General features: G+C 40.6%; 1 protein-coding gene across 21 annotated transcripts in view; it reads right to left on the bottom strand.

Moving 5' to 3' along the window:
- The window catches only part of LOC105477647 (SET domain containing 5), a 95,215-nt gene that overhangs the window by 14,077 nt on the left and 65,301 nt on the right, over nucleotides 1-15,837 (bottom strand). For 13 of the 21 annotated variants that reach the window (XM_011734220.3, XM_011734219.3, XM_011734226.3 and 10 more), the window contains 6 exons: nucleotides 10,935-11,182; nucleotides 7,063-7,119; nucleotides 4,715-5,185; nucleotides 1,809-2,110; nucleotides 674-807; nucleotides 98-186 (listed from right to left, as the gene is read on the bottom strand). In XM_011734220.3, coding sequence (XP_011732522.1) covers nucleotides 98-186; nucleotides 674-807; nucleotides 1,809-2,110; nucleotides 4,715-5,185; nucleotides 7,063-7,119; nucleotides 10,935-11,182 — 1,301 coding nt within the window. The remainder of the gene's footprint in view (nucleotides 1-97; nucleotides 187-673; nucleotides 808-1,808; nucleotides 2,111-4,714; nucleotides 5,186-7,062; nucleotides 7,120-10,934; nucleotides 11,183-15,837) is intronic. The other 8 variants (XM_024791538.2, XM_011734237.3, XM_011734231.3 and 5 more) reach the window with 1 other exon arrangement.

Raw genomic sequence — 15,837 nt, 5'->3', positions numbered from 1 at the left:
TATGCAAAGACAGCATCTCAATGGCAAAGGATGGCCAGGACAATTTGGAACCCAGAACACACTCCTGTATCTAGATATCAACAATTTCTCATCTCACCTGGTAGCTGTATCTGGAAGGGCTGTAAACAGTTGCTCCTTTAGAGAGTGCTGAGCTCAATGTCTCTGGACCATCTCCATCTGCAGGGTCTGGAAGGTAACACATAAAAAAAAAATCAACTTGGCTTCTTAGAATAAGTAAGAAACAGCCATTGTTCATTCAAATCACCAATGCCATCACCAACCCATGCTGCTCTCTTTGTGACAAACTGGGTGAGTGCAGCATGCCAGAAGGGCAAAAGGAGTGGTTAATTATGGGCTATGTTCTAAATGCCTGATCTGATTCCCGTCTCCTTCTTTCTCTTCATCCTTCATCGAGGTAGATTTCCAGGACTTTGGAGAGATGAGAGTTACAGAAAGGTATTCCTTGGGGAAAAAAGAGCAGACAGAGAGCAAGCAACGCTAGATCTTACAAATGTTGTAGCCAAAATGAGCACAAGTGGGCTAGAACCTAGCATACGGCAGAGCCCAACTGCTTCAGAAACTGACTCACCTCAACTCAGAACTCGGCATGAACTGTACAGGACTTGGCTCATGTGTCCCTGAATGTGGTGGCAGTAGAAGGCCATGGGCTCACCTGAGTCTTTCTCTGTGATGTTACTCTCCCACGTGGGAGAGGGCTCTCCCTTTTGGGCCACCCTCACACTGCTTCGGAGGACCTTGGGGATGCTTCCTCCTTCTCGGAGTCGTTCTACTGATGTGGGAACCATCCTGTAAAGGCAACAGGGTGCAAGTTCAAGCCACAGGACTTAACCAAAACAAATGAAGCCCTAACCAAGGTGCACAGTGTATTTTCTTAAAACATCCTCTTAACACTTTCTTCAGAACCAATTTAAAACAAGGTATTTCCTCTGCCTCCAACTATGTCAGGCACAAAAGAGAAACATCATCATCATCATCATCATCAACCACTTTTAACCACCACCACCACCACTTTTAACAACCACCACCACCACCACAACAACCACTTTTAACAACAACAACAACAATCACTTTTAAAGAAAAAGAAATCAAGGAAAAAGTGGATTAAAGATGTCAACTTCCCCGAACCCCCATTTAAAAATGTTAAAATTTCTCCTTTGGGAAATCATGTGCCTGATACATAGTAGTGGTTTAATAAAGGTTTCATAGATTAATGAACATTAAACATATGAGCCAGGACTCTTCTTTCTCGGACTTATTTTTTCAGTTCAAGATCCCTGAACTCCTGTGCTTCATTCTCTATTTCACACATTTGATCCTCAGTATTTGCCACCAGTATTATTCATTTTTAAATTTGCGGTCTCCCCTAAACCAGACAAGTCCTTTCAGAATGTCTTTTTGCTCTGTATATGCTAACTGTGTGGAAGAGAGACATTTGTTGTTAATTCATGTGGAACTTGGCTGGATTCTTGACTCACCTTTCATGTGAAATGAGAAATAGAAGAGGCAGTGTTAGTGCCCACCAAATAAAAGAGCTCATCTGCATCCATAACTACATGTCATCCAAAGCGCTGCTCCACAGGCATGTTGGTAATTCTTAATTCTGCAAAGCTGGGGGGTTGCAGCTGACACTATTAAATCAGCTGAACAGGACAGATGGTACTGTTGGCTGGCTGTCTCAGATGTTCCCATCAAGTGTTCCCATAGATTTTAGGTAAAACTGGGAATGATCCTAGATATATACTCCCCCCATTCCCAATTTAACTATAAAACATCAGATATAAACTTACCACCTACTGCTGATATTCTCTTGAGGTCTGCAGTGAGATGAAGAAGTGCCTCTGGAATCTGATGGGCTTACCGCCTCCAAATGGGACATAGAGGAATGAGATGGGGAGAATTTTTTGTGAGGGGAAGATGGGGTTCGGGCTGAGGATCCCTGCACACCATGGGCACCAGTGTCAGAAACGGAGTTACTGCTGCCTTGCCCAGCTCCTGCAGACTTGCTTTTGCTCTGGGCAGAGTCACCTCCCCCACCAGCAGAATTTTCCTTAGCTTCTTGTTTCCGTTTTCGGTACTCCAGCAGGGATACCTAGAAAGGAAAAAACAAACAAACAAACAAAAAACGGTACTCTAGCTGGATATCATTAGTGGATCACTAGCAACAGGGAAAGAAGGAAAGATGGTACCGTAGTAAACCACTAGCCAAGCCACGCCAACAAAGCAGATACCAACCCTGACAACTTTTTTTGGGGGGTGTGAAAGAGATCTGAGCACCGCTACATAATTAAGACAGCTGGAAATTGGTAAGAGGAAGATAATAAACTAGGAGGTAAGTTTCTAAAGAATGTCTGCCAATTAGACCACCATACTTTTTTCTGTCTTCAGAAAAACTTGTGAGGTTACCGTTACACAGTAACAGAAGTGTGCTATCATAGTTATTTGCAACAATGGGAGTACCCAGAGAAGGGAGAATTGGAAGCTTGTATAGTTTAAAAAGCCTCCCAGGTGACTCTGATGGCTCTTCTGCACTCCTTGGAAGCCCCTAGAATTAGCTGTTTGAGAGCATGAGAGAGAGACAGAAGCAGGGAGAAGAGAAGAAGGAGATGGAGGACAGGGAGGGAGAGAAAGAGAGAGAGAGAAGGAAAAAAAAAAAAAAAAGAAAAAACCAATGCTCCAGAGTACTTAAATATGCTCAATTTTTCTTTTTTTTTTTGTTTTTTTGTTGAGACAGAGTCTCGCTTTGTCGCCCAGACTGGAGTGCAGTGGCCGGATCTCAGCTCACTGCAAGCTCCGCCTCCCGGGTGCACGCCATTCTCCTGCCTCAGCCTCCCGAGTAGCTGGGACTACAGACGCCCGCCACCTCGCCCGGCTAGTTTTTTGTATTTTTTAGTAGAGACGGGGTTTCACCGTGTTAGCCAGGATGGTCTCGATCTCCTGACCTTGTGATCCGTCCGTCTCGGCCTCCCAAAGTGCTGGAATTACAGGCTTGAGCCACCGTGCCCGGCCAATATGCTCAATTTTTCAAGAAATAAATAGGAATTTATTATTGTTTCTGTTAGACATAGACGTAATTAATGTAAAAAGAGAGGAAATTATTATTTCCAGTTTATACTTTTAGCAAGCTAGCTCTAGAAAACAACTTGGTAACTTCTCCCCAACTTCCCCTTCATCTCCCTAACACTTGCTCATTCTTTTCTGACAGCAGACCCCCCACCCCACCCTGCTGACCATAATCCCTGCCCTGCCTAGTACACCTCCTCTTTGTTGTTCTGGCACACTACTTACACAGGCCGTAGAACTTTCTACCGTGTCTTGATTGCTCCCTGACTAAACTCTAAGTTCTAGGAGGGCTTTTTATCTTAAACATCCAGCACAGAATTTGAATATGCTTAAATTTATGCTTAAATGTGCCCAATAAATTTCAGAAGTGTTTCTGAAATAACATATTATGATTTCTATGACTTTTGCACATAGTAAATATTATAAACCCAGAAATCTAAAGATTGTTTTCATCTTTGTTTCTGGTAGTCAATGCTGTTCATGCAACAATCTTTGAAATCAATTACTATCCTAATCCAAATTATCTGCCAATGTTTCCTCCTCCTTCTATCCCCTTAGGGTTCTCATTTTTCTGTGCAAATGTAACAAATATAGACAGTTTTGCATATGCATTTTCTATACATAATTTTGGAAAGAAGTTAATAAATTCTGGTAATGAATATTATCATCACGAAAATATAAAAAACCACTAAGTTTCATTTCAATGAGGATACTACAGATGTTTGGCCATTACGTGGTACTGTCCCCTACATAGGACATTCAGCATCCCTGGCCCTGCTCAATAAATGCAAGTCACTGGGACAATTCAAAACACTCCAACACATTCCCAAACACCCCTAGTTGAGAACCATTTATACAAAAGCACATTTTTGGCTTTGTGACTTCTAGATCAGGCATTACTTAGAAGTGGAGTCCCCACCCATTAGCAAGCTCTCTATGGCCTGGCCCAGCCCAGCACTCTCTGCACTTTCCTCCTGGCTCTCCCAGCCTTCCACCTGATACAACAACATCCAACTGTTTGCACCACACTGCATGCCTGCTGCCCGCCCAATGGAGTGCCACGTAATTACCCGTTCTACTCCCTCTACTGTAACATGCCTCACCCTCATTTGTTGGTTGGCTGACTCCTACTTACTGTTTGAGATTCAGCTAAATCAGTAACCTGCCACCTCTCTCTCTAGCCTTATCTCTCAAACTGGGTAGTATCCTGGTCCTTCCATTTACTAGCTGTGTGACCATGGGAAAGTTACTCAACTTGCCTTAGTTTCCTCGTGTGCAAAATGGAAAACTGCCTATCTTATAGGCTTACTGTGAGGATAAAACACATTTAAAGAGCTTAACACAGTGCCTAGAACTTGGGACACACTAAATAATAGGTAAAATTTATTTTTCACTGTTCTAACCTCTCAACTGTCTAGCAAGTGTATGGCACATACAGGCATTTACATTTGCTGAATATTTACAACACTCACCAAGTTGTATTAAAACAGCCTGTCTTTCACTGGATATGGCAGAGACTATGTCTCACTTGTTTGAGAGTAGTGCAGAACACATAGCAGAAACTTACGAATATCTACTGAATTACTTGGTTAACATTCTTGAAAAGTTCACCGATATAACATGAAACACTTACTTTTTTCCTCTGTGGTGGGTTCTGGGGGGCAGATGGGACTCCTTCACAGGCCCTTTCCCCACCAGGTGACAAGGATCCACGAGAGAGGTCTTTCATTAAGCCATGTTCATATCTGCTGGAAAATCCTTCTGCAGGCGAACAATATCCCCCATCCAAATGTAAAGGCTTCCTATCCCCCACTAGAGGAGAACCTCGATACAGTCCATCTGCTCGAGGCATAGCGTTCAAAGGGGAGTAGGCATACATCAAGTTGAACTCTGTCCGAAATGCCTGGTCTGAGTTTCTCACGAGGGTCTGATGTCCATCTCCACTTCTGCTTGGGAAACCAGTCTCAGAAGTGGGTCCGATGGAGGGATGAGGAGCCAGGTCAGAATGACCAGAGTTGAGTAGGGAAGGTCTATCAGCACAGCTGTTAGTGTTGGAGTCAAGGTATCCTACTTTTGCCAAATCCAGGTCTTTTCGGTGACAAAGCTGAAAGAATAAAAATCAACGGAGACATGGGGTAGGGGAGAAAGGAAAAAGTCAAAGGGCAGAAAGGAGGGGAGAGGGACACAGGTGAACAGGGAAAGATAAGAGGGATGGAAGTAGAGCAGATAAAGCCATTATATTCTGTAAAAGTCCCACGTAGCAACAGTGTATATAGGCCAGAGTACTACAGAATCCCGGCCTTTCCCAAATTGCTTTCAAGTCTTTCTGGATGGGAAATACTGGGAAAGTTAGGTAATTGGCTAAATGTGACTATTTTGCCTGCTTAGCCTTTCATCAGGTTGCTGAGTCACCTTGTACTACACTAAGGGACAAGTGGTATAATAAGGAATTTACCTTAGCCCCATGCACACTACAAAGGTGAGACTGGTGTCTTAAGATAACTGGCTTCTGGGGTTATCAATTTCTAAATTAATATTAATGCAAGGTGGGAGGGAGGGAAAAAGGTGGAGGAAGAAGAAAGTAGACGGAAAGGCAAGTATTTAAGTTACTGGTTCAGTAAAGGAGGATGGCATTAAAGACATCAACCAACCAGTTCTTCACTCACTTTCACTGTTAAAGAAGGTGTGTTTCTCATACAACTTTCTGGCCACTCAGTTCTTCTTTCTTTATCCTCTAATGTATGTCAACATACCACAAGACCACTAATGCTCATCACTGCAGATTCTGAAATGCTGAAATGTACCAAAAATAAACCCCACCTACTATTTGGTTATCATAACCTCCAAACTTCCAACGCTAGGTCAACTACAGCTAACCACCTACAAAGAATGGTACCAGAAAACCAGATACCATACCATATCAGTCTTCAAATTATGCTATCTTAGAACCTTTTAACAACTGAGGAGAGAGAGCTTTACTTTCCTAACAAGCTAGAGTCAAAACACCAAGAAAATCTCTAATATACTAGTGGAATACAACCTTTTTCAATTTCACATTAACCTATCAACTACTACTGATTCAGAACTTACTAGACTGTCACTGAATTATGCCCTAATTTTTTATTGGAAGGGGGTGGGGTTAAAGTTCAGTTGAATATTTCTGAGAGACTCTAACTTTCTTTTCAAGAGAAAAAAGGTCCCATGTATTAACAGATTCAGAGTTCATTGTTATTACATCTGAAAGCTTATAATAGAAACTCTAGCACTAAAATCTGAGTTTGACATATCCACAGCAGAAGGGTTTGTGAGAAAACCACTCTACTGATATCCTAAGAGATAACACTTGTATAGCAACCATATCCTAACCATTGCAGAATGGTGGCCTATGACACAAAGCCAGGGACTCACTTGGTTTCCTTGTGCACCCAGTAAGGAGCTACAGAGAAAATGTAGGAAAGCTGAAAGACAGAATAACTTTCCCTTCCTGAAGAAGCTGCTCAATCTATCAACCAAAGGCCAAAACATCTGGTTTACAGAGCTGTTAGATTAACCCTAGAACAAAGCATAAGTCACCACCCAACTCAAAAAACAGCTCTTACCAACTTTTGACTCAATTTTCCTTATTTATTAGCCTTTCTTTAACAAGGCTCCTACCACATATCAGCATCTTGACTTCTAGATTCTATTCTTTAATAGAACTCCAGCCACCCCCTCCCCCAAACAACAAAAACCAACCCCACCAAACATACACACACCACACACTCACACATACCCCTACTTCATTTTCCTCCATCTACATTGACAGGCCTGTGTAGTCACAGTCACACAGGAAGGCTCCTTTAACTTACTGTGACTGAGTGGCCGCCCTCCAGCCCATCACCCCACTCACTCAGATCCCCAGCCCTCCCCACACACTCAGGAACACATTCATGAACACTCACTCTCAGCCTCCAAGTGTGATTGAGATGGTGTGATAACTACCTCGGGTGACAGGGACTCGGGCCTATGCGCAGGGGAACTCTCAGGGGAGGATATGTTCTAGAGGAGGGAAAAGCATCTTGTTATTATTCATCTACTCGAAGTCAAGAAGCAAAACAAAACAAACAAAAAATAAAAGCAAGCATAGATGTTAGCCACAACTTTTTTGGGGGGCGGAGAAGTTGAATAAGAATGCATAGGGGAAATATTTAACTGCAGAACTCATCTCGATGGACAGAATGACTTGTTAAAATGCTTCCTGGTATCTTTGAAAGCATTTAAGGATAAATTGGTTATAATGTTTCATGCTGTAAGTAAACATCTCAAGCACATATAAGGAAAGAGTTAGACTGGTGAAATTTTAGTGTTATACGTCTTTGTATTTTAGATGAGAGTTTAGCAACCTATAGTATTTGTTACTGAGGGGCATCCTACCCCTTATTCTTCCTTAGATGGACCTTGTTCCTTCACCCAATGCCTCTTCTGCTTGTCACATTTCTTTATTCTCTTATATGCCTCAGGTCCTCCCACTGCTATCCAGGGGGAGACGTTAGTGTTCTGGGGGCTGACCTGGTTAGGGAGATTGCCCGTTCTTCTTGAATGAGTTACAGGAAATGTGACTGATGGAATCTCTAGCTCACAGGCTAGAGGTGGTTCTAAGCATAATCTAATTAGACCTGAGCCACCCCTATTAATGTTATTTTGTAAAATCCATTGTACTTTTGGCAACAGAGCAGAAAAAGCATGTATGTGTATACTTAAGTCCCTGCCTCCTATAGAGGGTAGGATTTCACCTTGGGACTTTCAGGTGAGGCAGCACTCCCATAACAAACAGAGACTGAGCAGTGAGTGCTTAATGGAAAGATGTAAATGGGAACACGTGAAGAGAGTGATGGTGGTAGTGTGATAGTAATTCAGGGGTGCTAGGGCTGAGGTAAGGAGAGGGTGCCTAATGTAGACTCTGAATAACTGTGGCCTAGGTGGCAGGCATATGCTGAGGTAGGGGAAATGAGGCTGTTTCAGCAAAGCAGGGTTTTGGCTGTGAATTTTACTTGGCATGGAGAGTGAGTGGGTGGTATACATCTATGTGTGAAATGGTGAGTGGAATATGGCTCTTAGGGCAAGAAAAGGAGGGGAGGCTTATTCTGGTAGAAAGGAGAGGCTAACTAAGCTTGCCCTCCCAATGTTGCTTCCACTGTTTTTTCTAGATGCTTTCCCCTCCTGAAAATCTTGTTCTGTTCTCTTCTACTGTTTATCTTCTTACCTTCTTCCCTTAGCACTTAAGGCTTCTCACCATTTTCCTGAATGCTTTTTTCCTTTTCAAAAATATCCGTCCCCAAACTAATATGCTAAAGTGTTTTTTTGTTTTTTTTTTTATTATGAGACAGAGTCTCCTGTTGCCCAGGCTGGAATGCAATGGCGCAATCTTGGCTCACTGCAACCTCTCAGGCTCAAGCAATTCCTGTGCCTTAGCCCCTCGAGTAGCTGGGATTATAGGTGTGTGCCACTGTACCTGGCCTAAGCTGGTCTTTTAATTAATTATTTTTAGAGATGGGATCTCACTGCTGCCCAGGTTGGCATGTAGTGGCACAATAACAGCTCACTGCAGCCTTAAACTCTTGGTCTTAAGTGATCTTCCTGCTTCAGCCTCCCAAGTAGCTGGGACTATAGGTGTGTGCCACCACACCTGGCTAAGTTTTGTATTTTATTTTTGGAGAAACGTGGTCTCACTATGTTATCCAGGCTGGTCTCAAACTCCTGGCCTCAAGCAATCCTCCTGCCTCAGCCTCCCAAAGCACTGAGATTACAGCTGTGAGCCACCATGCCCAGCCTAAGCTGGTCTTTACATGCGAAACCTTTTTGATATTTCACAATGTGTCACAGCCTTTGATACAAAAAAGCCTCCCCACCTCTCTGTACTAGAACACAGCAAAGAGTATGGCTATTAAAATGGTGATTAGAATGGTTCAGGGTGGTGAAATCTGTTCTATTATTGATGAGAAAGGTAAATTTTCCTTAAATTGCAAGTGAAACCATGCCTTGGACCTTTTACTATTTAGTATTTTCCTTCCCTCCTGGTATTCTAACATTAAGGTTGGACTGTATTATTAAAATGACCAGCAATTAAAAAAAAAGAAAACCAAAACCACTTTATATTTGCAGTGTTTAATAGTTATCCCAAATGCTACAAGGGATAAGGAACACACTGAGTGCTGAACCTGCTTGTTTTGGAAAGTGACTTACCTTCCAATTTTCTCTCTTTTTTTTTTAATGAGACGGAGCCTTGCTCTGTTGCCCAGGCTGGAGTGCAATGGCACGATCTCGGCTCACTGCAACCTCCACTTCCCGGGTTCACGCCATTCTCCTGCCTCAGCCTCCCAAGTAGCTTGCCACCACACCTGGCTAATTTTTCGTATTATTAGTAGAGATGGGGTTTCACTGTGTTAGCCAGGATGGTCTTGATCTCCTGACCTCGTGATCTGCCCGCCTCAGCCTCCCAAAGTGCTGGGATTACAGGCATGAACCACCATGCCCGGCCTCCTTCTAATTTTCATAATCCCACATTTATAATAAAGTCTGTATTGATAAAGTATGAAACTCTATTCCTATAATCTTAGGCCCTCCCGGGAGAATTCCTCTCATGATGCCTTACTGTAAAGCTCTAGGTGCCAACTGCAAAGTCAACTGCAAGTAGACAAAGTCAGAAAGGCTTGAATCAGCTGCTGTATTATCTGGCTGAAAGAATTCCATAAAGAATCCGGTAAAGAGTAATTTCCCTAGATAACTCATATGTAACCAGGAGGTTTTTTCCCTCACCCAGAAAGAGGTCTGCTCCAAAAGTAGAGATCTAGGGTAAGACATAATATAGTTCTACTTTCAATGTTGCTAGCTACCTCTTAGTTACTCATATAAAAATCCAAGTATTCTGAATCCTCATACTTGGAAAAGCTGAATAGGAAACGTAAGATTGGTTAGGACGTTCACCTTTCTCAAAAAACACATCTGGAGAAGTGCAAGCAAGGGGGCAGAGCAGCAGAGTGTGTTTAGTGGTCAGAACAAATTTTTCTGAGAAGGAAGGAAGAGACAGTGTCCATTTTAATTACAAATCAAAGTAACATGCAATAGATGAAGTGTTTTAAAAAAGTATACATGGATTCTATTGAAACCTGCTGTCATCCGAACCTGAACACTAAAGTGATTCAAAATCACTTTTTGAAACAGCTGAGGCAGACATTTCTAACTTAATCCCACAGTGAAGGTAATAAATTTGTCTCATGAATACATGTTGCTAGTCTCCTGTCTACTTCTCATTCCTAAGACATTATAACAAAGAGGGAAAGTAACCTGGAGTGGAAAAAACCTGCATTCGCCATAAGCCATACCCCAATGTTTTCTAAATCTCTGTTCACTAAGGCCACAATGAAAATACCAAACAACCTGGGAAAGACACTTCACTTATTTAAAGGCCTAGAAACGAAGACACAATCAATCAATATCATCTGTGCTCTCAGGCTGGTGTTACTAACAGATACTACAGGCAGCTAGAGGCCTATTTTGACCAAAGTTTACAGTAAAGATAACAATGGAGATCTAGCATGCTTACTACCTAAATATATGGAGACTGATGGACTGCATGCAAAAGATACACGAATGGGATCTGTGGTAGCACTATGCCTATTTTGGGAAGTATAGGGGCTGCCAAGATGAGAGGCGACCAGGTAATAGGCCACAATGACCCTGAGGTTTCCCATTCTCTTACTGAGATGGGGAAGGAAGATAGTAAAGAAATATTTGGAATGGTATTATATTTGAAATGAGAAGGTACAAATGGTGATTTTCATATCCAGCACTCCCGGCAACCAAACCCAAATCACCTCAAACTGCAGAGGAGTGTTGCAGCGACTAGCAGTAGTAAGAGATGTGACTGGTGAAAACATGAGGCTGTATCCATTTCGACACTCCTCTTCTCCTGGGTGAGATGAGCCAGGCGTGGCCAGCTGGGGGCTCTTTGAGCCTGAATTGGGAGGGGGTGGTGTGACTGGAGACAGAGGCCGAAGTAACTTGGTGACATTCTGCTCCATCAGATAGCGAGACTTCCATTTCTTTAATGGGCTCAACAAGTCTGTGAAACACAAAGCTTGGATGAGAGTTTGAAATCACAGATTAATTTAAGGCTCTACAGTAAAGCCATTAATCTGTAATCTACAATGGCTCTTAACTGTCTTCTGCCTCATCCCATTAAGTTATCTCCTCCAATCAAGCCAAAATCCCAAAGAAACTCTTTAATTACCACACTTAAAATAATTCTGAAAACATTCTATCTCCCAAACTCCAGGTAAATCGAATGTGACTGATCTCTAATTTAATTTCTACCAGTGCAAAATATAAAATTCTTTCATTTATTCATTTATGTATGTATTTATGAGACGGAGTCTTGCTCTGTTGCTAAGGCTGCAGTGCAATGGCGTTATCTTGGCTCATTGCAACCTCCATCTCCCGGGTTCAAGCAATTCACTGCCTCAGCCTCCTGAGTAGCTGGGATTACAGGCACGCACCACCACACCCGGCTAATTTTTGTATTTTTAGTAGAGATGGGGTTTCACCATGTTTGCCAGGCTGGTCTTGAACTCCTGACTTCAGGTGATCTGCCCGCCTTGGACTCCCCAAGTGTTAGGATTACAGGCCTGAGCCACTGCTAAATTTCTTTCTTTTACATTGAGTTTCTGAAAAAGTCTTTGTTACTGTGTTAAAGTTACCCTCTACTACACTGCTATATCACCAACTAAAGGTACTGGGATGCTAAATCCAAATTCCTTTCACCATCTCTCATATATTGTGTCCCTTTTCAGAAGCTCTTTCTAAAATGTTCTTATATGATTTCCTGATCCATGTCTAGCCCCTTTTCTACCTAAAAAGCGTGAAATGATTTCTACAGAAACTTCTCTCAACCATTAAAAAATTAGGTTTATATTCGTTTTTTTTTGACTAGAATAATCCTATTTTCTATATTTCTTAGATCCACTTAAATAGCAAGTTACCACACTTAAATATTTTAGTAACCATTTAGGCCAAAGCACCTTTCTCACTTGATTCTCGGAATAAAAACACAGTTTTATTCATTTATAGTTAAAAAGATATGTATTTATTTAATACCTACAGATTACTGAACTACGTATGGAGGGAAAAATGGTCATCATACAGTCTATTTTCAAGAGGCTTAAAATTTGTAAGAAATAGAAAGATGGCCAGGTGTGGTGACTCACGCCTATAATCCCAGCATTTTGGGAGCCTGAGGCAGGCAGATCACTTGAAACCAGGAGTTTGAGACCAGCCTGGCCAATATAGCAAAACCCTGTTTCTACTAAATACACAAAAAAGATTAGGCAGATGTGGTGGTGGACGCCTGTAGCCCCAGTTACTCAGGAGGTGGAGGCACAAGAATCACCTGAACCCAGGAGGCAGAGGTTGCAGTGAGTTGAGACTGCACCACTGTACTCTAGCCTGGGTGACAGAGCGAGGAGACTGTCTCAAAAAGACAAAACAAAACAAAAAAACCAAAAGCAAAAAACAAAAAGAGAACATATTAGTAAGATCAAGAAAGGTGATCATATTGCTATGCATTAGTTTAAAAAAAAAAAAGCTGTATTCTAAATGATTATTATATACTACAGACTATGCCATGTGCTTTATTGTGAAATATCTAATTTTAACAACTCCTTAACAAGCACTATTATTAACATCCCCATATTAAAGGTGAGAAACTTGATGTGTGGAGAGAGACAAAACAGGTATTCTTGCTCCCATCTATCTACATTCTTAATTTTTGTATTTTTAGTAGAGACGGGATTTTGCCATGTTGGCCAGGCTGGTCTGGAATTCCTGACCTCAAGTGATACACCCACCTGAGCCTCCCAAAGTGTTGGGATTACAGGCATGAGCCACCACGCCTGGCCCCATCTTTCTATATTCTTAATCAATAAAGTATATCCCCAAGGCTTGGTGGATGGAAGGAGTGACATTTATTCCAGGCCTTCAAGGAAAATTTTTGGGTCAGGAAGATTATCTGGAAGCAATGGTCAGTATGAGACTAGTAACTGGGAAATCATCTGGAGTTAATACAGTAGTTAGCAAAGAGTTATGAGGCACTAAACCAGGGTAGGAGATGTTTAGATGAAGAGGGAAGAATAAATGCAAAAAATTATTGAAGATGCATATTTTTCCTTTCTGGTATCTCAGAATTTTTAATATTCCTAGACTGGAAGTATATTCACATTTTCCTTTTGTTCCAGACACTAAATTTTCTTTCCTTCTTTTAAAAAGTGCCTAGGTATAAAACAGAAACAAACATGTAATTCATGGCTTATATTCGGAATAACTTTTACATATTTAATATTTCAAGGGTCTTAAACAACGGAATCTTTCAGAAGATCTCTGTACTGCTAGGTCCAACCCTATAACTACTAAAGTCAATTATGTTAAGTGATGAAGTTAGTTGTAGAAAAAAGTTAGAAGATATAGGTGAAATCTGCCATGTGCAAATCAACGTACATGGCATTCATTCAACATATATTTACTGAGTACTTATTATGATACTGTATTCAACAAGAGACCTGATGTCTGCCCTTAAGAAGTTTACAGGCCAAAGAAGGCCAAATAATTTGCCCACTTTTTCTCTTTTTCCTGCATACATAGTTTTCAAATTTTATATGGTCAAATCTATCCATCTTTTATTTATTTTTTAACCTTTACTCAAAAAATTACCAAGGTTATATAAACACATACACAACCTGAAAATCATATCCACAAATAAACGCATGCTAATATCCTGGTAAGTTTTTATCCAGACACTGCTTCACTGACTCTTGCCTTACCTACACTACTCAATAACTATTTTCACTCAGAAATACATGGTCAACTTTTTTTTTTTTTTTTTTTTTTTAGACGGAGTCTCACTCTGTCACCCAAGCTGGAGTGCAGTGGCCGGATCTCAGCTCACTGCAAGCTCCACCTCCCGGGTTCACGCCATTCTCCTGCCTCAGCCTCCCGAGTAGCTGGGACTACAGGCGTCCACCACCTCGCCCGGCTAGTTTTTTGTATTTTTTTAGTAGAGACGGGGTTTCACCGTGTTAGCCAGGATGGTCTCGATCTCCTGACCTTGTGATCCGCCCGTCTCGGCCTCCCAAAGTGCTGGGATTACAGGCTTGAGCCACCGCGCCCGGCTGGTCAACTTTTTTTTTATGATAATGAATAGAAATCTACAGTTCAGGTTTAATGGCTGCACAACATTAGTATTATCAAAATTTAACCAATTCAAGTATTTTTCATTTTTTGCTATAAGAACAAATGGCTACATGTAGGATTATTAAATCAAAAAAATATCTACACATGTGCAGTAACTTTATTTTTAGTCCTGTGAGAACTGCTGGCTCCTGTTCTTTAGCCTGCATTCTACTGGGGTGTTGGGGTCTTTTTCTTCATCTGTAAGGGCTCTTTAAATAGTAAGAATGTTGACCCCTTGTCAATAAAATTACAAATGTATTTTCCCAGTTTACTGATTGCTTTTCAATTTTATTTACAAGTCTCTGCTATATGTTTTGTTTCTATTTAGTCAAATGGACCACTTTATTTTCTGTTTCTGATATCACATCTTTGCTAACCTACCCTGACATTGTAAAAATGCCAGCCTATTTTCCTTTTATCTCCATGTTTAATTTTTAATTTAGATCTTAATTAAAAAAGAACATATTTTATTTCACACTGACAAACTGCCATTAAAAAAAAAAGGAAAAAAGAACATACTTAAGTATGCGGTAGCAATTAATCTGTTCTCTTCCTATAGCAAATAGCTAGCACCTTCTTCCAAAATCTTCTGTAATTGTAGAATAACTATAATTTTCCCATTAATTTGAAATATCATATTTATCTTATTAGATTCTTACATATGCTGGGTTTATCTTCAACACCAGCATACTTTTTATTAAAATTGTTTGGGCAATTCCAGTTATTCTATTCTAGTTCTCCAAAATGTTTTAGCTATTTTAGCAATGAACTAACTATAGAAGTCATTCAATGACCATGCTCATACTATTTTTAAAAGGTTAGGATTCTGATTGGTGTTACATGAAATTCAGGAGTAATCTGAGAAGCATTCTTACTCAGGAACATGGCACAATCTTTGTTATTCACATATTGATTTATGTCCCTCTTCATCTAGATGTACCACATGTCTAATCAAGTTTACTCTTCAGCGTTCTTTAGTTTTTTTTTTCACTATGAAAAAAACATATCTCCCCCTTTGTTATCTAAATGTTATTAACATTTAAAAAGTTTACATACTTATTTTTTATCCAGTTACTATATTAATCTCTACCAGTTTTTCAATTAATTCTCTAGGTAGATAATAGTATTTCTACATGATAACACATTAGTACTCTTTACCAGTACTTACATCTCTTATGTTGATTTTCTTTTTTTTGCGGGGGGAGGGAGGTATAATTACTTTGGCTAACAATTACAGACTATATTAAATAATGGTAATAGTGGGATAATTTGATAGCCTATTTTGATGTTTAGTTTTCATGATGCATGACAACTGGCAACTTTTTCAGCTACATGTTAAAAAATCGTAAGTATGTTATTTTATCATTAAATTGGTAACAGTCACTGTGTTATGACTTCTCCTCCCCCATTTGACCTGCTAACAAATGAATGTCATTAAATTTTCAAATATTATCTTATCCTTACATTCCTAGAAGGACCTTAGTTATCATATATTAT

Source organism: Macaca nemestrina, chromosome 2, assembly GCF_043159975.1.
Source record: "Macaca nemestrina isolate mMacNem1 chromosome 2, mMacNem.hap1, whole genome shotgun sequence".
NCBI classification, from domain to species: Eukaryota; Metazoa; Chordata; class Mammalia; order Primates; family Cercopithecidae; genus Macaca; species Macaca nemestrina.
The sequence above is the reverse complement of the archived record's forward strand: the minus strand, read 5'-3'. Positions and strand labels throughout refer to the sequence as shown.